Source organism: Ixodes scapularis, unplaced genomic scaffold, assembly GCF_016920785.2.
Source record: "Ixodes scapularis isolate PalLabHiFi unplaced genomic scaffold, ASM1692078v2 PGA_scaffold3__209_contigs__length_174095766, whole genome shotgun sequence".
NCBI classification, from domain to species: Eukaryota; Metazoa; Arthropoda; class Arachnida; order Ixodida; family Ixodidae; genus Ixodes; species Ixodes scapularis.
Genome location: NW_024609868.1, coordinates 70,142,791 through 70,168,307, shown reverse-complemented (window position 1 = coordinate 70,168,307; position 25,517 = coordinate 70,142,791). Strand labels below are relative to the sequence as shown.

Below are 25,517 nucleotides of genomic sequence, written 5' to 3'. Positions count from 1 at the left end.
TGGAGATAACAAAATGAAACTTTGTTTTGCTTACAAAAAAAAGTTTGTTCACACAAAATAAAAAATTGGAAAAAAGTCGAAAAGCTACAGTTATCGACTGATTTTTCGGACTTGTTCGACATTTCGGACCTAAACAAGGAACTGTGACCTACACGATAGAAATAGAGCATAGTCACGACCAATGATTCAGACAGCTTGAAATTCGTAAGTTTGATTTTTCTGACAAAATCATCACAAGCGATCAGCAGGAAACACCACCGAGAAGCCATTTTAGATTCTATGTTGGCTGTACATGAATTGATTTGGTTTGGCAGCACCACTTGTGTGCTGCTAGGTCTTACCGCTAGTTGACGCTATGCTACGACTTTTTTTTTCTCTAGCTGCACATAGTTATCATCATCATTGTTACCTATTTTCATTGTTCATTCACCATTCTGCAGTCGTGGACTTGAGCCTTTCATCTCGCCTCGGTGAATCGTGTTGTCGAACTATGCTGGCTTGAACGTCATAGCATAGAGTTATTATAATTTAAGCTAGAGGTCCAACTGATGAGAGTGACTGTGCAACTTTTTTGACACGGATTGAAGCAGACAGCAACCAGCCTACTTTTGAGGTGCTCCTGTGCATTCTTATGGGAAAATGCACATGCATTTTGTCTCTTTGCAGGAACATAACATGGGAACACTTAGTATGTTATTTGGGTCATACCAAATAGCATGTACCTTTATTAACATTGCAAAAGTGTAATTGCTTTAGTTAGTGCATTTTTCTTCATCAGTGAATGATGTTTGACTTTGCTATATTTCAGGCCCAAACCTGTGCTCCATAGCAGGTGTGTAAAAACAAGTGACGATTATTAGCAAAATAATAATCAAAAGAGAACATAGTGTGTTCAAGGTTTGCCAGCATAATGGTAACACTTATATCTGGCTAATATGCCAGTACTGTCACTATATAAAAATGACCCCGTCTTGCATCCTTACAAGCGGATAAAAACATTAAAAACCTAAATAAAAAAATATGTGGGCTATAAAAGGTGCCTCTTTTTATTATTTTTTATGCTATGCAGCTTTATCAAACACTTGTTCTAAAAAATTTCGAGCGTGCGGGTGATGTTTTGTACGGAGAACAAGCATATTTACACAGAGCAAAAAAGAGATAGAGCAGTACTTACTTATTGAAAATCAAACTATATTACGTGGCCTCAAGTTTATTTTGATCGTACATGCACAAGGGGTCACTGATCCAGTGTTACTGCGTGGTTCTTGCCGTCTCTCTTGGTTTCCCAGATGTCCTTTGTTCGTTTGGCATGTATATCTCCCATCCTGAAAGGCGCCGACGTCGTGTTCGCGCTAACAGTGTCCTACAGTGCACATAAATACATGTACAGACCCGTTTTCACCCCATTTTTAATGCAATGAGTTTGAAACAAATACGCCGTAACTGACCAATTATTTTGCATGCCTGGCTGAGAAACATTCCAAGCTACCTTGTAGATAAAAATGATTTGGGATATTTGCTCTTATAATAGAGCGCAGGGAGGAAATGCCTTCACTTCTTCCCATAGAAATGCATTACCAAAAGTATTTTTTCAACTGGTTGCTGTCTGCTTCAATTTGCGACAGCACACTAGCGCCAGTGGAACCTCTAGCGTACATTATAATAACTCTATGCGTCATGACCCCATTCGGAATTCTTCCGGCGCCGCGAAGCATCGCTAAGAAGTGCGGAAAGTACTCAAACACAACGCTAGAAAAGAAGGCAGCGATTTTCAAGCTAATAGAAAGTGGCCAAACGCAAACGGAGGCATAACCTGAAGCAAGGCACTATTGACAGCTTTTTGAAGCCCACTCTGACGTAATAAAGGCAAGCTTTTTTATCTGCAGATTTTTAGGATTGCTCTATTTTTCTGACAATTTTTCGGTCCCTGAGAAGTCCGATAAATCGGTCGGCGACTGGCAGTAATCCATTCAGGAATCGCGAGGTCAGCGAACATTCCACATTCTGGAATGTAACTGTAGAAAATAACATCAAAGTCAATCCAGGTTCCGCGAAAAAGGTCCTTCTCCGTGGTTCCTAAGGTTGTGCAATGTTTGAGACAAAGTCAACGGGTAAATAAAGACTTGCTGCAACGCTGCAGACAGATATTTGTAAAGCGTCCCATTTCGAGCTTCGTGTTTGTGGTACCGTCCACACCACGCAGCAATGCCCGCTCAACCTGCGTTGATAGCACGCTGTGCACGCACGGATGCACGTACGTATGCATCAAACAAGGAAGTTGCACAAGAGCCTGCTCCTTGTGACTGACAGGGCACCAATTTGGCCCGGTGCCAAAGTATTTGCCAACACGATCGCAGGTCTTCCCGGTTATCACTCTTCGTCGCTTCTTTCACCCGCTCGCTCGTTGCACCTGGTTGGTTTTTCTATTTTCTTGTTAGATTGGCAGTGTTCATCACGCGTATGTAAGCAAAGGACTTTTCAATAGCAAAACATTCTTTTATGAACATTTCTTGCATAAAACAATGAAACTAATTTGAGTTTTGAGTTTAATTCACCTCTTGTGCAGCTGCGCTACATACACACAAAAAAATGGGCGTTTTTTTTAGCTTTTTGCTACTTTTTGTGCTTACCCCCTGAGACATGGCCCGCCACTTATTTTTTAATGAATTTCAGGCGGCAGTGGGTGGGCGATGATGGTACTATACTCTTGGTCCTACAAACGTAGTTGGCTGGTTACTCATGCGTTTGTCAGAGAAAGATTGAAAGGTGGGCTAGTGAATAGTCAGCAACATTTGAACATTAATAAATAGGCATTTTAATTAATAAAACTAAGCTCACCCCAATATTTTTAACATTCCCTCAGCATGTAAGCCTGTTAACAAGCTGCGATATACCAAAAAAATATTTTACATTAGTAAATCCAACCTTCTGCCTGACTGGAATGAAAGCTGTGAATGCGAGGTCACAGTTTTGAGATGCCAGCGCACAAGCCCACAGGCATGTGTGCAGAGGACTCACTTGCCGAGGCAATCAGCCTGCACTCATCAGATGTCTTTTTGCCGAGCTACAGCATGATGCAAGATGCACTACAAACAAACTGTTTAGCACTTTTTCTGGGATTCCACAGCTCTTCTTTCAGGGCAAGCCTAACTCTATAGTCAATGCTCACAGCAGATAACTCTGCCACACTGCTGCTCCAGAAAGATGCTCTAAAAAAGGTATTCAAATGTTGCTGCACTTCACTTCTTTCTGGTATTTATTTACCCCACAGCACAGCGCTAGTACCCCCTATTCCCATGTGTGCACGAGGTAGTCATAAACAATAAAAGCAGCGAACACCACAAAAAAGAAAAAATCAAAAGTTCTGTGCTGGCACCTTCAATGCAGTTCGAAAAGTGCTTTGCATGGATCACCATTACTTAATACACCACACGCGGCCCTTGTGACACTCCTGCTCCGTGCTGCCAGTAGAGCAGCTTTCAGTGGTGGGGACACGGGTGCATCAACTTCAAAATACACTTCGCAACTTTGATCCAAATCAGTGGCCCTCAAAATTTTGGCAAAGCAGAAAAGCATTAGAGACTGCAGGCTTCTTGCTTAGAAAGCAAAAAGCCCGCATCCTCAACATAATGGCTGAATCTCCAGCCACAGCCACTGTATTCTAGTTCCCGCTCTGCTGGGAACGGCTTGACAAGGGGGTCCTTTTGCCAATGGAAATGAGAGTCCTCAGAGTGGTTGCAGTGAGTGGTCTTGAGCCTGGTGGCAGTGACCAGCTACTATTGCCGCTGGCCTGGTGGCGCAGAGACCAGAAGAACGGTAGCTGGCGACAAACGAGCGGGAGCGGGAGTGGCACAAGACGTGAGCAATGCAAAAGCATCTCTTCAATCTTGAAATTCCAGCAATAACATCCCATGACAGCAGATTGCTCAGCAGCTTTTGGACGTCCTGAGCTCAACACGAGCTGGCTGACATTTGTAGTGCCACATGGAAGTGTAGTAAACACGAGTGCATGTTCAAAGCTCACCTGATGTCACTATGCTTGGTGCCACGAAATCAAGCCACTAGTATAGAAGGCAAACAAATGTTGCATGGGCTGCAACGAGGAGCAGCATGCTTGACATTTTGAAGCAACCTAAGACTGAGGGATAGAAAAGTTGGCACCGAGGGAAGAGAAGAGGAATGTCTCAAACACAGCTAAAATTTTGTTGTGGACAGAATCCTTCACATAGGGGTTGAACAAACTGAAAGAAGGGGAAAGACCCTTCCCCACTCACACCACTCTCATATATAACAAAAATATGAAGTGAGATCGGACCCTCCACAATGGGGTCACCTTAGAGGCCTGTGACAGAGATAACTAATACTAATATAGGGTAACAAAAGGCAATGGCACCTATACTGGAATGGTTTGTGCACTCAACCTGGGGCTTGTAAGTGTATACATATGTATCAACAAAAGGAAGAGGAAGGAAAGGAAGGAACAAAAGGTGGGAGGGACGCTGGGTGGGGGAAGTCAAGCTATACATTGTCTCTCCCTGAGACGGAAGGCAACCAAAGCCCCGGATGGCCCAGTCGAAGGGGCAGACCTTCGACCTTAAATAAAAGGACCTCATGTGGTGACCTCACAAACTACTACAGTAATTGCATAAAAAAAAATGTGGAGCACTTCCACTTCACGTGAAGATGGAGGACCAGCAAAGCTGTTATCTTTACGACGTCTAGGACGATGCTTAGAGGAGGACGTCTAGGATGACCTCAAGGACGACTTCTTGGACAACCTCAAGAACGACACCTAGACGACGACGTTTATGACGACGTCTAGGGCAACTTCAAAGACGACCTCAAGGACGACCTCAAGGACGACGTCTAGGATGACCTCAAAGACGATGCCTAAGACGAACTCAAGGACGACGTCTAGGATGACCTCGAGGATGACGCCTAGAGAAGTTCAGCCTTTCCACTCTAGTGAAAACCACAGTGGAAGGGCTGGAAAGGTTGCCGCTATCTATGAGCAACGGCGGCAACCAGACAACAGGCAAGCCGGTTGTCTGATTGACGCCGTCGCTTATAGATGGCAGTAGCTGTCCAGAGTTTTGCGTTGACATTTGTTTGCCCGCGGACACGATACTGGGAAAACTAGCCCTTAACAGTTCCGCTGTAAAAAGTTCCTATGCACAACACAGGTTACAAACACTAAAGATTCAGAAAATTCTTCCATTCTGCTTCCAAAGATAATGACAGCTTATTTGCAGCATTTCCATGTTCGGTAATCGTGATCGATTCCTTCAACAGGTGCTTGTGGTCGTTTCTTTCCAATAATATTGTGATTGTTGAGTTCCATAACGGCATTCAATTATTACACTCCTGAATGTGCTCAGAAACTTCCAAATAGTGGTCTGTTTTTCACACATTGTTAATGCTTGCCCAGCCTATCGTCAATACAATGTTTTGTTTGGCCTATGTAGCATAACCTGCATTCAAAAGGAATCTTGTAGAGTATACCGAAAAACATGTGACACATTTCTCCCTGTGTTTCTTCATGAGTGGAAGTGAAAGAAGTCAAACGTTTCAAGCTAATATCTGTGCTAAATGCCATGCGTCAGCCAAACTTATCACTGATTTATTTCAAGTTGTGGGGTACCTTATGAAAAAAAACAGGACTACAAACTTTTTTTGTTCGGGATTTTTCTGAACTTTCTTGCCTAATGAAGCAATGCATGAAAGATGTTTGGATAGGAAATCTTGAGGGCATCTTGCAACATTCAACCGGGGAAACATAACCTGAATATACATCATAATCGAGTGGCAACAAGACTTTTGGGCCGCATAATTTATCATACTTCGAACGAAGCCTGGTTTTATGTGCTTCGAATGGCAACTATCAAATTAAAGTTTTGGTTTTCACTTTCCCTTTCAATACGATCGACACTATCCCGGGACAATTTTGAGCTGGAGGTCCAAATACTGTAGTACATTGTTTTCTGGCCTGTCGATAGAAAACTGCGACTTAGGAGCCTCCTTGTACACAGTACTTTTGGTAGAAGCAGCCAAAGTAGAGTCATGGGCACAAACCAAAATGTCATTTACATATCTTCCAATAAGAACTGAACCAGGATTATAATTTTTGATCAACTCATGCAACTTTAGATTAAGTTTCTGAGATAGATATAGCTACCGCCAAACCTATACATATGCCTCGACGTTGGATGAACTTTGGACCACGATGATTTACTACTCTAGATCTGAGATATAGTTCAAGAATTCTCAGACAATATAAAATCTCCATACCAGACTGCGACTGGAATCGAGCAAAGTTTTCTCCAACAACAAACGGACCCTATAAAGTGCCCACACGTGCCCACTCGCAGCGGGGAGCGGGTTCGTTTCAGCCGGCACTCCTCTAGTGGCTGCACTTTATGAGTTTGTTTCAATGCCAGCACTCCATGCATGCATGCACCCGCTGCACCAAGAGAATTGAGCGTGCACCAGAATGCAATCCCGTCATGCATTGCTCAGGCAAAGCAGACGACGTGCGAGAGCCGACGACGGGGATTCGTCTGCTACGACCTGACATTCGTACAAAGCGAAACCAAAACAAAAGTCAGTTTTCTGCTAGAAATCCCTTCCCACGAGAAACGGGATTAATTGTAAGCTTTAATTATTACTTTCTGCTATTTCATGAAGAGAGCAATCGACAACCCATACTTTCGCAAGTTTTGAGTCGTTTTGTTGCTATACAGTGGCTGAAATTTACAGATGAGTAAAAAGGCTCAAGCCAAACACATCAGCGGCCGCAAAATCCCTCTCCTGGGTATATGGATAAAAAGTTATCGTCGAAATATGGCCGATTGTAGACTCACGAGTTGACAACATTTGTCGAGAAAGCTCGCCCAGCAGAACCTGTGATGGGTCCAATTAGCAACCAAAAAAGCTAAACATGGTGATTTTAACCAAGGCTTGGGTAAAATCACCACGTTTAACATTTACCTACAAAAGTTACTTTGCACCCCCATTCTTTTGCTTGAGAAAGGTGTGCTATAAGCGTATAACAGCAGCACACGTGCTGCAGACTGGCATGATGAAGGAAGACAAAAATAAACGTTTTTGCTCGTGTGCTCAACCTGGCTGGTCGATACCGCGTATTCGTTCGTATCCCACCGCTGCTGCCATGTTGTGTTCGGCAATCACGGGGGGAAACGGACAAATACGCGGTATCGACCAGCCAGGTTAAGCACACGAGCAAGAATGTTTATTTTCGTCTTCCTTCAGAGTGCCAGTCTGCGGCACATGTGCCGCTGTTATATGCATTTCACATGGTCAGTGAGCTTCAAGCGAAAACAAGTGCCAAACAGGTGAATGCCCTTATTTACCCTATGAGAGATAAAGCGGAAGACATCTAGCTTTCATTGAGTTTAACCGATGAGCAAATGACGCAGTATGATCTGGTGCGCACAGCATTTGAAGACCACTTCATAGTTGACGAAATTCGATCTACGACAGGTCAAAATTCCATTCAAGGATAAAAGGAGACGGCGGACCTGTTGAACAATTTGTGACCGATCTTCATGCTTTGGCTAAATACTGTAAGTTTGGTACTCTGCACAACGAGATGATTAGAGACTGTATTGTTGCAGGCATCGAAGATCACAAACGGTCCGAAAAAAATTCAGTTAGATGCCAACTTGACTTTGGAAACAGCAACTACTATGGCCTGGCAGTCGGAAACAATCAAGAGACAGCAGGCCGAACTTCGACCCACCAACAATGTGAGTCAGGTAAAGGCTATCCATCCATCAAGAGATCCTCCTTCTCGTAGAAGAGCCCCAAGTTAAGGAACAGCACACAAGGTGCCACCAACATTCGCCACTGCCTTGGATGTGGGCGGAATCAGCACGCAAAAAATGAATGTCAAGTCAGGAATGCAATATGTCGCAACTGTGGCAAGCCAGGACATTTCACGAAAATTTGCTTAGGCTCGAAAGTTGTCCAAGAGCTTATCGTCGAAGATGAAGACATTTCTTTTCTTGGGAATATGGACACCAAAGACAGAACCATGGACGGGTACCGTGAAGGTCCACAATGTCTCCTGTCTTTCAAGATTGACACTGGAACCAACGTCACAGCAATTCCTGAAACCGTGTACAATCAACATTTGACTGGACCAACGAAGTGCTTAAGGGGACCTGGTCAAGACAAGCTGCATGTTGTTGGAGTCCTGCATGATGATATTGCGTTTCGGATGAACAAGGTGACCTTGAATCTTGAACTCCTACTCTTGTCAAGGCTCGACAGCGAGAAGTTGGGCGTGGTCAAAGAACTCAATGAAGTGTCCCCTTCCAACTACAGAACAGTCAATGCTAAAAATGAGTTCCCTTTGCTGTTCACAGGTCTTGGTTGCGTGAAAATGCCTTACAAGATAAGGCTGCAACAAGATGCTGTACTTTTTTCGTTGGCATCACCAAGAAGGATCTGAATACCGCTCATGGACAAGGTGAAATCGGAGCTCGAAAATATGCTTCAACGTGACGTCATAGAATCCGTTGAAGAACATACTGACTGATGCTCCCCTATGGTAGTGGTCAGAAAACCCAATGAAAACTATCTGCGTCGATTTCACATCGTTGAACAAGTACATTGAGAAAGAACTTCATCGCCTTCTTGTCACCAACCACATTCTAGCACAATTAGGAAATGCAAAGTTCTTCTCATAGCTTGACGTGAATTCCGGCTTCTGGCAGTTTCAACTAGCGCCAGAATCATAAATCTTGATGACCTTCATTACTCCTTTCGGGAGATTTAAGTTCAAACGACTTCCATATGGTATTACGTCCGCACCGGAGTTCTACTAGAAGAAAATGAGCCAACTCTTGAGCGGCATCCAGGGCTGTGTATGCAACATGGATGACATCCTCGTGTAAGGCTCATCCAAGAGGGAACACAACCAAAGACTAAATGAAGTCCTTTCAAGGCTACAGTAAGTGGGAATAACGCTGAATGACACCAAGTGCGTTTTTGAAACGACCCGAGTTAAGTTTTTCGGTAACGCCATCAATCAAACGAGGAAAAACTTGAAGCGATCAAGACGATGAAAGCACCAACGAACATCAGCCAACCCAATAGCTTTCTAGGCATGACAAACTACCTCGGAAAATTTTTTTTAACAGAAAAAGCGCATTTCCTTACGGCGCTTCTGAGCTCTAAGAACCGATGGGCTTGGGAACATCAACAACAGAAAGCTTTGGACACCCTCAAACTAGCGCAGACTTCAACCCCAGTACTCGCATTGTTTGACCCCAAGAAACTGACAGTTATCTCGGCGGATGCCTCATCCTATGGTATCGAAGCAGCACTACGACAGAAGCAGAAAGACGACACATACCGTCCAGTAGCTTACGCGTCAAGAACCCTCAATCAGACGGAAAGGCGCTACGCGCAGATCGAAAAAGAAGGTTTAGCTGTTGTGTGGAGCTGCAAAAAGTTCCGTGACTACATCACTGGATTGAGAGCCGTGTTGGAGACAGACTGCTGTTGGTCCCGATTTTCTCAACGAAGTGTCCGGAAGACATGCCGGTGAGATTGCAGAGGAAACTATGCACGATGAGATACAGTTCTGACATCAGGCCTATCCCAGGCAAAGACCTCATCACCACTGATGTCTTGTCAGGACACCCTCTAGCTGAAGCTCCAGAAAGAGAACTGGAATAGGAAATTAATGCATACATTTGCGGCATCCCCCCTGATTTACCTGCCAAAGACAGGAGATTACAGGAAATAGAGGAAGAACAAGCAAAAGACCATGTTTGTCAGCTCTTACCATGATACTGTGCTGAAGGATGGCCTGACAAAAGCAAAGTAGACCTAACGAACGTGTGAAAACTTTGGGCGATACAAAAATTATATTTCCATGAACGAAGGACTTCTAATGAAAGGGTTGAGGATCCTGTGCCTCAGTCCATGAGACAAGACATCCAGAACAAAATACACCATGCACACCAGGGCATCACCAAGTGCAGAGGACGTGCACGCGAATCTGTCTGGTGGCCTGAGATATCCACGCGAATCGAAAACCTTGTCCGAAGATGCCCTCAGTGCATAGAGGAAACAAGTAACAGACGAAAACCGCAAATTCCAACTCCCTTCCCAGAAAGACCATGGCAACAAGTCGGCATGGACTTATTTTACTTCTAAAGAAAGGGGTACTTGCTCATCATCGACTATAACTCAAGATTCTCAGAAGTTCCGCCACTCACAAGATTGTCAACGACATCTGTAACTGACCACTGGAAATCGATCTTCGCCAAACACGGCACGCCAGAAACAGCATTTACTGACAATGGACCTCAATCCCAAAAACTCGACTCCACACAATTCCACAAATTTTCTCAAGACTGGGGCTTCCACCACAAGACTTCCAGCCTGAGATATCCACAAAGTAACAGCTTTGTGGAGTCAGCCGTCAAAATAATCGAATGTAGTTAGAAAAAGACAGATGGTGCTATCGCGCACTCCAAGCCTGCCGGGCTTGGAGTGCGTGGCTACATTCCAGCGGAACTCCTGATGGGGAGACGTATAAGAATGTCACTCCCTATGATTGGATACAGCTTAAAGCCAGTGATTTCAATCACAAACTTGTAAAGAAGTGGGAGGAAAACAACGAAGCAAAAGAAAAAATTAACTTGGACAGGAGACACGGACCCCGACCGTTGAAACCACTGCAAACTCAGCGCGTATGGATCTCGGACCAGAGACAAACAGGTCATAGTACATCACCTTCGGATGCGCCACGTTCATGCCTGGTTGAGACCGACCAGGAGGCTATAAAGCGAAACCGACTACACTTGCTTCCCGTGCCAGCTCCTTCTTCACCGGAGGAGCACGCCGTACCTCAAGGACCACGACCGGCTTCCGAGATCACAGCGTTCATTCCCACATATACGGGACTTCCAACAACATGCAATGGTCATACTGTATATTTGTCCACTCCCCCCCGTGATTGCCGAACCGCATATTTGTCCACTTCCCTTGTGATTGCCGAACACAACAGTTCTCGCCGCTCCAATTAGATATAAAAGCTGTCGCAGCTATATGCGACCAAGGATTGAAATCGAAGGTGCTGCAAAACATTTTGCTGGAGATTCCAATGGACTAGTTTGAAACCGCATCCTTTCAGTGGTTCACACTTAAAACAGATCAAGCTTCTGCGCGAATAGTATCAACAATGTTTTCTATGGTGTAAACAGTTATAAAAATTAAAAGATTGCTCACTTCTTGTTATTTCTCACAGTTGTTTTGTTATCAGCTTGTGGCAGAAACATAGGTATGTTGTCTGTAAATATCTCCAATTTTTAATGTCATCGCAAACATAAACAGTGCAGCGACCACACCATTTTATGTTCCCACCTGTCATGTCAAACAACAGGGCACTTTTTTCAGTTTGAGGTCAGTGCTCTTGCTACAACATATAGTTAAACCCGTTTATAACGAACAGCAGGAAACGCTACAATCAGTTCGATATAGCAAGTAATTCGATATAGCAAAAAAACATTTACTACGAACTTCCCCGATGCGTTCGTTTAAGGCGAGAGCTTCTCTTTCTTTCTCCTCCCTTCGATTCCCCCTTGTAACAACACGCTGGAATGTTTTTTTGTTTTTTTTGCATGCGTGCAGAGTTTTTTTTTTTTTTAGCTTATCTTTCCTTCTGAATCACTTCACTTCGTGGGCAATCGTTTTGGGATGACAAGTTTTTTTTTTCCTGCGCGTGCGTGCAGATTGTATATTTTAGGTTTCTCCCCTTCTGAATCACTTCGCTTCTCTTCGCTCAATTTTGTTCGCCACTTGAGCTTTTGGAATTTTCTTTCTTTCCTACTTTTTTTTGAAGGTGGAGCGAAGGGACAGGCTAGAGGACGATTGTTTGCGCGTTTTTGGAAGCATTGCCGGGGGGGAAAAGTTCAATATAGCCATTATGTTGTTCGTTATAAAAAGTACTTTTTACATTAATTTGTATTTAAATTTACCGTGAGTTCGATAACGACAATAATTCGCTGTACGTGGGTTCGTTCTAAACGGGTTTCACTGTAGATGGCGACAGCCTCAATTTGCACCCAGCAAGTTCGTTCGAGACCAGTTCTCCATGCGGCACTCGACGGGTGTGATGCATTCTGGGAGAGAACTTGCACGTTGCCAGTGCATGTGAAACAAACTCGCTATAATATAAGTCTTTGATGTCCAAAAAAAAATTCTGCAGGGCTTCCCGTGAAATGGCTGAAAATCTGATATTACATCACTGCGAGATCTTAGTGCTAAAGGGCTTATGAAATCTAGACAAGACACAGCACTTTTAAAGGAAAGTGGACACAGTCTTCTGGCACATGTCACCCTCATTGATAACAGCCCTGAGGGGAAAGTCAACCTTGTGGTGTGCTTGTTTGCCTAGTATTTCCTAGACTGCGTTCTGCGTGAAAAATAAAGTGAAGGTATTATGCTCGCATATCTTGGATAAATCCTTCCAAGCTGATCGCCTTATTTATATAAAATGTATTGTCGAGTGAAACAAATGCCACTATGTAACCAATTTTAGAATGAAAGAATGATGCAATAACAATTTAGGAACGACTCATTCAAACTGAATAAATGTGAGCAAAATCTGCTCTTCATTGCTGTGAAGGGGTAGTCAGAACCACCGGCGAAATAGTGCCTTATGGCAACACGCAGCATTGCTAGCCACTGTCACATGACTCTCAGCACCCCTGAGCTGCGTCTCCAGTGATGAACTCAACAATCTCGGCTGAATCCCAATTTTGAGGCATCTCCTGATGCAGCAATCAAGAAGCAGTAATCAAAGGGCCATGCAAACACAATTATGCCTAATGTCATGCATGCAACACCAGCATAGGAAACTCATTGTTTTTTAAGTAGGTGTGAATTTTTTGTCTTCATGCACATGTTGTGTTAACAATTCATAAAATCAACTCACGACATACAAGGCCTCCTCTGAACCTGTCTTAAATAGCTGATTACCACTGAAATTTAGAAACATTTTCTAAACTTTTGAGCTGCAAGTATATAAGAAAACACACAGTGAAATTCTATGTCATGCACCCACAGGAGGAGTCCACATATGTGTACTCATTTTCTAAATGTTTCAAATAAAGCTTTTTTCACAGAGTACCCAATCCAAATTCATAAAAGTCTATCAAAGTACAGCCAGTAGACAAGTAAAAAGAGAATAGACAGAGTTCCCCCTGCCTCAAGTAACCGTCATCGATGAAACAGACTTTATAAGCAGCTGCGTCTAACAAATAAATATACAAAGACGAAGTATGGGTGATCAGTGGCCTCACCAGAAAGGACTTCACAGCCAAATCGGGCAGTTGAGGTGAAAAAAAGTGAAGCATAGCTGCGTTGGCATGGTCAGTCACCTGTAAAAGTGAAGTGGCAGCCCTTTACTTTAGTGAACAGAGCTTTAAACACCGTGCATCTCCTTTCAGGAGGACATGCCAGTTTAACTGCAAAGGTAGTACAGTAGAGCTTTGTTGACATGTTTCTTTTCAGCTGCTACACTCGTGACAACCGGTCGTATTGAGTTCTTATAGATCTGCGTATTGCTTTCCCCCTTTGTTGTGTCTGCCTTCCTTGTTTTTATGTCTAAGCACTGCCACCCAGCACGGCTGATGCAAAGCACTGGCCCTCCCGACTGCCTTCCCCCAAGTCCGTTTGCTCTGCTCCCTCTCTTTCTCGCCTCTTTGCTTCTCTGCCCTGTGCTTCTTATCCAGGCAGGCACGACCTTGGACTGGACTGGCTTTCTCTGGCACATGCAGGGGCGGATTCAGCGGGGGGGTCCGGATGTCCTGACCCCCCTCTTGAATTCTGTATGTGTAAAAATTTAGGGCGAAGAATCGGCAAAGGGGGGGGGGAGGAGGTTCTTAAACATATGATACGCTGACCAACACCTAACCCCCCCCCCCCCCCCCCCCAAGAAATACCTGCATCCGCCCCTGGGCACGTGTGCACACTTTTGTTGTGCTCAGTATTCAGCATTTTGCACCAACACGTACACTAGGCTTTTACCGTTCTGCAACAGCATGCTAGGACCAGTCACTAATATGAGGTAGCATTTGGGTTAATTAATTAAATTCCTTAAGGGAGGAGGTGGGGAATAAATATGAACTTTCTTATTTCTAGAGATATCTGAACGAAATTTACAGGGTGTGTTTATAGCACAGACATAAGAGTAACTGCAAAGTTTCATGGAGCTGTGCATATTATTTCTCAAGTTACAAATATTTATCAAAATCGTCCATATGCATTCCTTATCCCAGGTCTGGAGAATTTGAAAAAGGTAGTAGCGGCGTAAAATTTGTTATGATTACCCCTGGATACATTCCTCAGGGCATAACAGAGCCCTTTTATTAAATTTCTTTGTTGAAAAATTTTAACGCAACTTTGAATTTTTGTGTAGTCATGAAACCCACATTCACCAAATTTAATTTTTTTATTATAAATTTTTAGCGCAGTTTTCTAAAAAAAGGGCTCTGTTATGCCCTCACAAAGTTATTAGAGAACAGAATAAAAAAGACAGCACAAAAATCCATTCATCAGTTCCTGAGATATCGCTGGGACAAGCAGCCACGACAGTGAAAAAATCCATTCTGAGAAAACAGCACTTGAAAGTTGCACCCAGATTTTCAGCTTTAGAATGACCCTGCAGAATAGTCAGAAGTGTTCTTGTGCACTTTCTTCTTGTTCCGCCTTTCCAAATTCTCTTGATGTCGTTTGCTGGCCTTGTGCAGACGTAGGGCATCTTTCCCGGCAGCTCGTTGGAGGGCTAGATGGGTCGGCTGAAGTCCCACTGCAACCGATATTTCTGCAGTTGCCTTGTAGCAGCCGGCGTTGAACCTAAACACCGCTTCATGCAGTGCAATTTGCTGGCATAGCTCCAAGTTCGGCTTGAGCAATATCACAATGTCTAGCTTCTGCTTCGATCTCCTCACGTGTCAGGAAATGCGTCCGCAGATGGGTGCTAGAAGACGCGCTCCTACTTGTCGCGGCAGGCGGAAGACGGGCGCTGGGACCCGCGATCTCGGGAGGAACCACAACGGTCGGCATGCTCGGCACTCCAGGCGTGAGCGGGGCGATGCGTTCTTCCTCGACGACAGCCGATGGCACAGAAAATCCATCACTGGAGGTGTTGACGCGATCATCATTGACGGCACGCCGTGCAGAAACTTCCTAGTTCGCCATCCGCACTAACTTCATGGACCGCTTCCGCGCGCCAAACGCGCGCACCGTCTTGTACTTCGAACCCCGCATCGTGTGCGACCACGAAACAGACGGGCACGCTACACGAAACTACTCAAAGAAAGTTCGGAAAACGATCGTAAAGATGGCGAAAAACGAAGTGGAACTGACTAAAAGAGCGCGTGCAAGCAGACCACTACCAAAAGCAGACGACGCGAGCGGCAACAGCAGGAGAAACGGAGGAGGAGAGCGCTCCGCGCGCGGAGAAATCGCGTCCCAGCCAATAGCAGTCGCGCGCTCCCCCGCACGCTCCTCGAGCGCGCGCTCTGTCCAATCGCGTTCTTGCGATTGCGACATGGAAGAACGGCGACAGTGCCGTAACCACGCGGCCGACGCCATTTTGGGAGCTGGCAAAAAAAAGAGAAAGAATTCACGTTCAAAACAAGACTAAGATGGCGGCCGTCGGTCCAACGCTTTGAAAATGGCGAGCGCGCGAAGTTGGGGTTGATTTTGACGTTTGACCGTCACTTGGATGCTATTCAGGCCTCGTAAATAATTGTTTTTAAATATTTCCCCATTGTATTTGGTGCTGATAATTACAGAGAAGGTAGTTTATGAGATATACAACCGAAAAATAAGGTTTTCTAAAAATCGACTTTTTCGCGATTTTCCGGTTTTCAAAGCCCGCGTCCCCCCTTAAAGGCTCAAAAATTTAGAGGTCAATGGTTTTGTTAGAACTCCAGATTGACCCCTAATTTAGAAAAAAAGAGTGCTTAAAAAGAAACGGTTGACTGATATTTAGGTACACATGGCAGTTCTCCACAGTCATGAAAGCCCACGTAAAATAAATGGCTTTGTGAGAGTCACTTCCTGTCTCATCTATAGACCCCCGAAAAGCATCCTTGGTTTCTATGTTTTCCCAAAACATACACTCTTATTTACCACGATCCCCCTTTCTGCTGTATTTCACGATACTGCCAAAATCATTTAAAATGCTCTTTTACCCCCCACTCCAAGGACCTCAAACACGCGGCTCGTGGGCCGCATGCGACCCACGACTCTCTGGAACGCGGCCCGCAAGCCTCCCGCGGCTGCAAGCTCTCATTCCCATACTTCGAGTGCATTATGCGCCATAAATATCGCTTTCATAAAGTTGATTTATTTCCGCTCAAAAAGAAGTTTTGCTGATATAATATGTTTGCATATTCTGCATTATTCTATTCTATTTTGGACTGAATATAGCTTTGTCTAAATATTTTCTTCTCAGCCCTTTCTCATGTAAATCCACCAGAACGACAATATCACTACTAGGCTACAAACGCAAGCTCTTTGCTCAAGGACGCGCATCGGCTGCTCTGCCTCTCGCGCAGCAGGGCTAGTACCTGTCAAAAATAAAATTATGAGCTTGGACTTCTCGTTATCAGAAAATACCTTCAAAATATAAGTATTTTCTTATAATGCTGCTATAAAAGTGTCAAAAAAGCAAAACCTGTCGCATGAAAAAGGTTTTTATTCACGCCTGTTGAGCCAAGTGAATTGTCCGACAGAGCAATGACAATGTGCTCGCTCCCAATCTAGTAAAAAATGCCTGCATATTGGCGTTTTAAACCTTGTTGTCGTATAAGCAGATGAAAGCCAAAGATGTCACTGACAAAACGGCGAGTTTACAAAGAGTAGAGAGCATGATGTTCCCTCTCTAGTAAAGCTTTGGTGTGTCGCTGGGAGAACTGACTGCTTTCCAGCATGCAACACCAATACCGTTTCTACTTTTTATCCTAAAACACCAAAATATTGTCCCCCCCTCCACGTCAGTCCTCGACCTTTTGAGGGTGGACTATCTGGCCCCCACACTAAAATGAGTTTGAAACCCCTGATCTACTCCATCGCAAATGTACTGGGAATTTAAAAAAAAACAGAGTGAATGGTTACCTTTTGAAACACTTGATAGCGGGATTTGGTCCACATGTCAAGCTGCAAGAACAAATGCAAGTGTGTCAAGAAAGATCATTCGTAGAAAAACAAACCATTAGTACATAAAGGTGCTGACAAGTTGATTTAACTCTTGAGATGGAAAGCAATATAGCTGTGCGAACATTTCTGAAATTAGGTATGCTATATAGTATGTGCACAAAAAGATTGCTGGTTCGCATCGAAAATGGTAGCTTGGGCATTTCCTCTTTCTTCAACACAGGCTAAAGCTTTGAGCAATTCTACCTGCACCAATCCTTAGGTTGAAAAGCACTATAAAGTTTCAATTAGTGTCACTGAATACTTTGTCAGAGTACCACATTCCTATTCTTTAATGCTTTACCAACAATAGACTCACTCTAGCCAAGCATGTTTTGATTTGCTGAGACTTCATTGGACGGCAGAAGTCAAGTGATGCGTGTATTATCATCATTGTTTCAAATCGCCTCCATAAGTCACCATTTTGTGGAGAGCCAGCTTCTGCTGCAAAATTTCGGGTTGTTTGCCCTCAGCTGGTTAGTGCCATTACGCACATGTCCTTTTGGAATCGCATCTTAATGTTGTGCCTTTGCGGCTGCTGACTGCCTGCTTGCTGTGCCTTCGGGTGCAGAAGCACGTCAAAGAATGATAAAAGACTCTTCCACTTCCAGTCAGAAAACAACGTTACTGCAAAGGGGAGGAGTACTTGGCTTGCCATTATAAAACAAAATAATTCCGAGCCCAATGCCGGAAACAAGCCTTGTGAGGTGAGTGTATTTCACTGGTCTTCGCGTATTGCTCGTCGCCTTACAGTCGATCAGGCCGCTCCGACTGAGCCTGGTTCGGCTTGAATGAAGCTTGAAAGGATGGCTGGTTCTGAATAAGATTTCAATTGCACCGTTTTTTTTTATTGAAATTGCTTTGCATCGTAGGAAGCTTAGAAACCAATGTAAGGAGTAGCTTTGCATGCGAAATTGGAAGCATGAATATTCGGGCAACTCATAACGCAATTTAAACAAACACTTGCGTGAATGAGCTTTCCGGTGGTCGTCATCCGGGCTTTATGTTGATTACATTGCTGTTTTCCCGCCTTGTGGCACAAAAGACACCAATGAAGCCTTGACAGCACAATCTTAGATAGCTATGTCACCTGATGCCCCGAGTGAGAGATGCAATTTGCTGCTCAGGCAGTATGACTGACGACACAATCATCCTTAGTGTTTCAAATTTAGAAAGTCCTTGATTTCATATCAAGCCATTCTTGTAACTCACCGTCAGTTCCATTTTTCTACATTAACCACTTGACGGCCAACTGCCTTGAGAATCGTCGTGGGAAAACCAATGTTGGACTTAAGCTGCAAGCTTCACCTGGCCAGCAAAGCATTTTTCAAGCTATCATGAGAGCTTCAGTCTATGTTCCATTCTATCCTGTTTCTGTCAACCATACATGGGTAAATTACTTCCAAAATGCAATTTAATTACAATTACAATTACTTTGCTTCAAAAGTAGTTTAACTACAATTACAATTAGTACTAGGTAAAAAGTAATTAATTACAATTACAAATTACTTCTAAAAAGTAATGCAATTACTTTACAATTACTTATTTCTGAGAGCGACCCGACTTGGGCCATATAAATTTAAACGAGTTGCATAGAATGCAATGTATTTGTTAATTCCTTACTCCAATGTTCACGTATTGTACTTTCTTTTTATGAATTTTGGTAAATTCATGATAGAACTTGACAGTATGGGACAATGAAGTACAACTTCTTATACTTTTATTAAATAATAATAAATTAGTTCATATGCTGGAAAACGCCAGATCGCTAAAAAAATTGGATTTACAGACTTTTGTTAGCCAGGCAAATAAAAATCTGACAATTATTCATATCGGAATATTTTACAAGTGTTAATATAAAAGTAAAATCCACATGCGCTAAAACGACCACATTCACATACAAACATCATGGTATTGTAAATTATTTACATTGAGTTGAAATTATAATGGCTCAGAAATATATAAGTACCAAATCGGGGCTCCCGAATCATTGGTGACAATATTCTCAGGTGCAAGGTCAGTCTCCAAAGTGTTTATGCAAATAATATCCGAAGTGAAACCAACCCAAAATGAACTTGAAAATAATACAAAGATACACATATGTGAGAGTTCTGGAAAAAGGACGTAAAAAACTGGCAAAAAAGCAAGAAAAATAAGTTCACAGACAATTAAAATTCCCAACCTCGGCTGAAAGATGAAGCTCAATATTTTTCTTTCAATATTTTAGCATGTTTACGTTATTGTTTTCTGATCGCACCGCAGACGGCACTACACGGTGCCGTTGAGATAGACTCCAAAGACTCCTTTAAGCCCGCAGTGTAAGCAACAAAGCAACAAACAATGCAATGCTATTTATGTTGTGCGTGAGTGTGAGTTTGTGTCTGCGTGTGAGTGTTTCACTGAGAGCTAGGCTGCTTGTGCAAGCACTGAGGCTTTTAGAGAGGTTCCGTCGGCGCCGCAAAGTTTTGCAAAAGCAATTGTAATTGTGCCCTAAATTTTGCAAGAAAGTAATTAAATTATAATTTCAGTTCCTTTTAGCCAAAAGTAATTAATTAGAATTACAAATTACCAAGAAAAGTAATTAAATTACATTAATTCAATTACAGTAATGTAATTACTACCCAGGTATGCTGTCTACTCCTGAAGATCTTGTAGGCAGTTGTAAATAAAGTGATGAAATGCTGCTGCATGCACAAGAAGAGTACACAAAAAAAAAAAAAAAATATATATATATATATATATATGCCAGCGTCTCAATATGACAGAAAAAAGATTGAGGTACACCTACCGTAAAATACCGAGGAAGCGCCCCACACCCGTACAAAAGCGCCCGCTATTAACATTTTCGAAATTCCAAACTTTGGGCAGGTACACGTCAAGCGCCCATATTCTCGGAAGTGCCGGCGTTCCCAGCAGCCGTCACGGCAGGCACCCTGCCGAAGGTTGCCGCGGCGGACCCGGCCCGGAGACCGATTCCCGTAGAATTGGGTCACCAAGGTCACTCCGGGCACTTTGTCCTTCACGTTACTGCAGCATTGTGTGGTCCGCACAATCCAGGGGTAGCAACGACAGGACCAATAGGGGTGTAGATAACAGCCAGTTCGTCCCAGCATTTTGTAAAATATATCTTGATAAATGCTTCGTGCTTCCCGATTGCCATTGGTCACTTGACAAGCAACCAGCACAGGATGCACTCTTACACAGTCTCCAAAAAGATGGAAGTCGTCGACTGGCATCGGGCATCAAGAGGCAATGTCAGTCGCACCTCTCGTCATTTCAAGATCGACAGGAAGCGAATCCGTGAGTGGGACTCTAAGTATGAAACCCTGAAGCAACTTAACTACGGCAAGCAGAAGATGAAGAGGAAATTCACGAATGGGACGCCCGTCTTCAGAGAGGAGGTCGATGACGCACTGTTTGAATACTTTCAAAGGGAGCGAGATGCCGGCTGGGCCGTCAGCAACCAGCTCCTGGCAGAGGAGGCACTAAAGATAGCTGAGAGTCTAAATCTTGGCAACTTCAAAGCGTCAACACAGTACATCAAGCAATGGAAGCAGCGATTTGCGTTGACTATGCGTACGGCGACCAACGACAGCCAGAAGGCCCCTGCTGACTGCGGCGAAGCTGTCACTGCATCCCGCTCTACAATTGCTACTTTGCGAGCACGGCACGACTACACGCCATCAACATCTGCAATATGAACCAGACCACGGTCAGCGTGAACAACCCAGCGACCCGCACCAATAATGTTGCTGGTGAAAACAGCATCCGGACCGCCAACATCGGCTGCGCCCGTCGAGGCTTCACCGTCGCACTGGCAGCTCGAGCGTCGGGGGCAAAACTTCTGGCATTTGTCATACTCAAGGAACCCACAGGGAGGATCCCTGCCCGTGCGTTCATGGCACTCCGCATACCAAGTAAGTTCTGCTTCATTTCGTTGACTGTGACGCTGTTCCTTCGAAAGAGGAAAGCATGGCAAGAGCAACGAGTTTGTAAATTTTGACGCCAATGATATTCGAGATTCGTGACTGCCATAACCGCGTTCTGCTTCACTTTGTTATGACTAAGACGCGGTTGACGTACTTCCCGACAAAAGACGAAAGCATGCCGAGAGTCACGAGAGACGAAAGTTTGCAAATGCCGAATCGCGACCACCAAGCGCAAACGCAGAACTGCAGCACCGTAGCAAAACCAGCAGAACTGCAATGACGAAATGACCCACCCACCTTCAGAAACGTAAAAGCCCCGACTGTGCTTCTGCAGAAGTAACTGAGGGTAACTGCACTAACGCTATGACGTAACGCGTGAGGCGTGGGCCCAACACCCGAATATGCCCTCGGCGCCCTGAGCAGGCAGGTCGTGTTCGATGTGCTCGATTGGATCTGAGTTCTCCGGCTTACCACGACTTAAAACTGTTACCATGGGTCTCATTAGTAACTTCTGGAACACAACCAACCGAAGTAGTAGCAGTAGGCAGGAGTAGCTGCACGGCTGCACATCATTTGACCCCGCCCGGTTGCGTAACTGTACTTTTGTCCTGTTTCCGTTTTTGCAGCGAACGTTTACTTGACATCGCTCACAAATGGTTGGATGACAACCAACATATGTCTGGAATGGGTCAGCCGTGTTTGGGGTCCCGACATCGACGATGTTCGCCGCTTGCTAGTGATCGACGAAGCGCCGGTACACGACACGAAGGCGGTCATGGACACTGCAGAAGCCTCCGCTATGGCTATGGACATCGTGCATATTCCAGGAGGCTGCACTAAAATTCTACAGTCGGCAGACGTGTAATGGAACAAGTCGTTTAAGGAGTCGCTTCATACGTCATGGGCGGAGTTCATGCGGAAGGGAGACAAGACACCAAAGGGCAACCTCCAGAAGCCTTCGAGGCAGGACGTCCTCAACTTCATGTCAAAGGCCTGGGCACATTTTCGTGTGTAACAAATTGCGAGGTCGCCCGCCATCACATTAATGTTGAGAACCAGGCCTAGCCGTCTTTTCTTTATTGCAGTCTTTGGTAGCTTCAATTTCTCACGGGAAATTATGAACAAAAAATTATTTTTCCTACTGCAAAAAAGTGTCGCTGCACATCTATGGTAATATTCGAACGCATATTTCTGCTTATATAATTTTGGGGCATCTTCACAGTTTGCAAACAAGAACTTTTGTTCTTAATATTGCCCGATCACGACCAAATTTGGCAAGCACACGCTTTAGGTTATGCAGAATGTAAATATCAAGGCTCAGTTAGAATGCACCTTTCTTATATTTATGAAAAATTCAAGGAACATTTGTTAGACCTTCGAAAATGGCATTTTTGCAATTTTCAAATACTCTAAAATAAAATAGGTCCTGCACACATTGTTTCTTTTTTATTGTTCATTGCACTCAGTGGTAGGAAGCGAATTAGCTCATTTGACTAGGCTCTGCTTAGTGTGCTGCCATGCCCCATGTGTGTACAAGAATATGTTACTTTTCTTTTTGCATGTGTTTTGCAATTAGAGTTTTAAAAATCAAGAGGTATTAAAACTAACACCAAATTTATTAAAAAGAGATCCACTATTATAATACTGTAAAAATTTCACACAGTTATTGTAAACAATAAAAAAAATGCTTTCCCCTGGCACATGCCCCTTTAAGTGCTTTGGGAATTCTGTTTGATCCTTTTTCTTCTTTTTCTATTGTCTCACACTTGTATAGACTGCACGCACAACTGTTCAAAACAGTGAACAATGTGACACTTCCACAAAAATTGCTATTAAGCTAAAAAAAAACGAAAAACTGGGCATTAAATTTGTGTAATGTGGTTTACAGCTAAACATTTAAGGCATGTTCACACCTGTGAGTCTCAGCAATCGCACAACAGCTTTCTGGTCGCCGAGCAACAGTCACAGTCGCGAAAGCGACCAGTTTAGAGCAGTCGCTCGCAGACCGATTTTTCAAAGGCCGTCAAGTCATCGACAGATGAGCTAATCCGCAGCGCCTCAGAAGGGATGTGATGCGCTTCACATTTGTATACAACCGGCATTCCAGCATTTCTTCAGGAAATAAAACCAACATGTCCACCCAAAGCCTCGATCCACAGCAGTGGCCACAGAGGTCTCCGCAATGGCTCTATAAATGTGGTTAAAAAGTATATATTTCTTTACAACAAGCAGAAACCGAATCTGAATGAGCACCTCAATAACGACTTGGCCTGGCAGCAAATCAGGGCCAATTTTGATTTGACAGGTGCATACTGTAATGTGTGTGGGAATCGCGTGTTCCCCATTTCACTATATAGGCCTAGCACACGCAGACCGTGGGGACCGCCATGGCACCGGCTTTCCGGATACGAGGCGAGGCCGGATTCCTTGAAGAGGGCGGAGTTTTCTTCGCTCTTTTCGGTGAATCGGCTACTGGCACAGTCTTGAGAATGATCGTGGATGCGACCCTTATCCGGGCGAAACTACAACCGGCCGCCCCGGGCGCGTTCATTTCCACAGGATTTATAAGCTGACCCTCAAACCCCCAAAAGAGGGAGGGGGGGGGGGGGGGGGCGCGGGAGCCAGAGGGACTGGCTGGCTGAGGCTCTGATCATCGGAGCCTCTACTCTGTTTTTGCAGCTTCCCCCTTCCTACAAATCTACCCAGGACGGTAGAGTGGGCCTGTCCAAGTGAATCTATCCGATACAACAGCGCCAACCTTCTAGTCTTTTTCCATCCTTGTTGGCTGACGGGCAAAGCGTGGTCCCGTATACGCCAATAAAAAACCCCGTCTTCGGAATCACCGTGTTGCGGAGTGATTCCTCTCCATCGGAGCCTACAGCACTCTTAGGATGGACCCGGCCGTAACAGTCCTCAACAGCGAGGTACGGAGTGGGATTTACTTCGCTATGCATTCAGGAAAGTGGAATCCCACAAGTGCAAGCTTCAGCGAGTGCACGTCAATGTAGCGGTTGTTCTTTCGTTGTACTATTCCGAAGGACCCGGGCCAAAACATGAGATTTTCTTTTATGGTGAAAGTGACGAATGTGTAGCTGCAGGCAACTAAAATTGATTTGTTTGTTTTGTTTAAGTTGTATTAGGGGCGAAGCTCCTTAGGGGCTAGCCATGTCTGTACGTCCGTCCGATGTCCGGCGTCAAGTGCTCGTGCTCATGAGCACGTGAGCACGTGCTCCTGTGCTCGTGTAGGGCAAAAAAAAAAAAAAACTGTATCTCCACGTGGTGAATGATGTTGATTGGGGCAAGGCTCTAGTGATGCTTGTCTGCGTAGACGGTGAGCCGCAGCATGTCGAGCCTTGCGTTCCTTTTCATCCATGTCAGAAAGAGAATGTGTGGTATGGAACGTGGTTATATACGCATTTGAGCATTTGACCGCAGCGTGACATGGATGTAAACGAACGAAAGGCTCGGCATGCTGCGGCTCAGCGTCTATGCAGACAAGCACCACCAGAGCTTCGCCCCAATCAACATCATTCACCACGTGGAAATGTGGTTGTTTTTTTTTAATGATTTTTCCACCACCTTGACCTTACGTCATTTGTGGGGAAGATGAGGGGTGAGAGATGGGGAGTATGATGAGGATGAAATATTGAAAATAGTGCCGGATACCGGCTTCTCGAATGAACTTAAGCAGAGAGTCCAGCACAATCTTCCTGTGCTGTATGTCGCCCCCTGGTCGAGTCCACTCTACGAAAGCTTTGGGTCAATGACAAGCAGGGATTCGTATATGGTGGCCTGCCTTGAGCGTACAGTGGCTCTGCATTCCCATGGATGTATTATAGTTGCTGGACTCTTGCTCCCGCATCGAGTGCAGTCACCGTCAATAACCGGGCCGGGGCCATCGGGATGTCAGGCTTACCTGGCTCTGTCCAGCTTAACCTGCAGGGCATGCGTTATTGCCGTGTTGGTGCGGATCCGGCGCAGGATAACGCGGTCGCTCCGGCTGTATTCGGCAGGTAGTTTGCCGTCCGGATCTTGGGGGACCAGATCTGTCAATGCCTTGCGCCTCCTCGTCCTTCCCAGGGACAGGGACTCGTCGGGATCGAAGGGAAGGACATCATGTTCGCCTTCTTGACTTTGTTCCTGTTGCTCCTGGTCTGGTCTCACAGGCGCAGCTTCAAGCGCCGTTCTGGCAGCATTGTCGGCATCTTCGTTGCCATATATGCCCAATTCGAAGGACGCGTCCTTCATCTGCAAATTGTTGGCCTAATTCTCGCAGTTGTCGGACGGTGTTGCTATAGGTGTCAACCTTGTCACATTCTGCGTGTGCCTCCCTACTATCAGTGA

The 25,517-nt window shown here is 44.6% G+C and overlaps 1 protein-coding gene and 1 pseudogene across 5 annotated transcripts in view; one reads left to right on the top strand and one right to left on the bottom strand.

The window, feature by feature from the left end:
• Nucleotides 1–25,517, bottom strand: part of LOC8052904 (mediator of RNA polymerase II transcription subunit 27) — a 49,032-nt gene that overhangs the window by 6,877 nt on the left and 16,638 nt on the right. For all 5 annotated transcript variants that reach the window (XM_029994060.3, XM_040501352.1, XM_002434264.4 and 2 more), the window contains exons 6-7: nucleotides 17,167–17,208; nucleotides 13,341–13,418 (exon numbers count right to left, since the gene is read on the bottom strand). In XM_029994060.3, the coding sequence (XP_029849920.1) occupies nucleotides 13,341–13,418; nucleotides 17,167–17,208 (120 nt within the window). The remainder of the gene's footprint in view (nucleotides 1–13,340; nucleotides 13,419–17,166; nucleotides 17,209–25,517) is intronic.
• LOC115331814 lies at nucleotides 20,433–21,458 on the top strand (annotated as a pseudogene).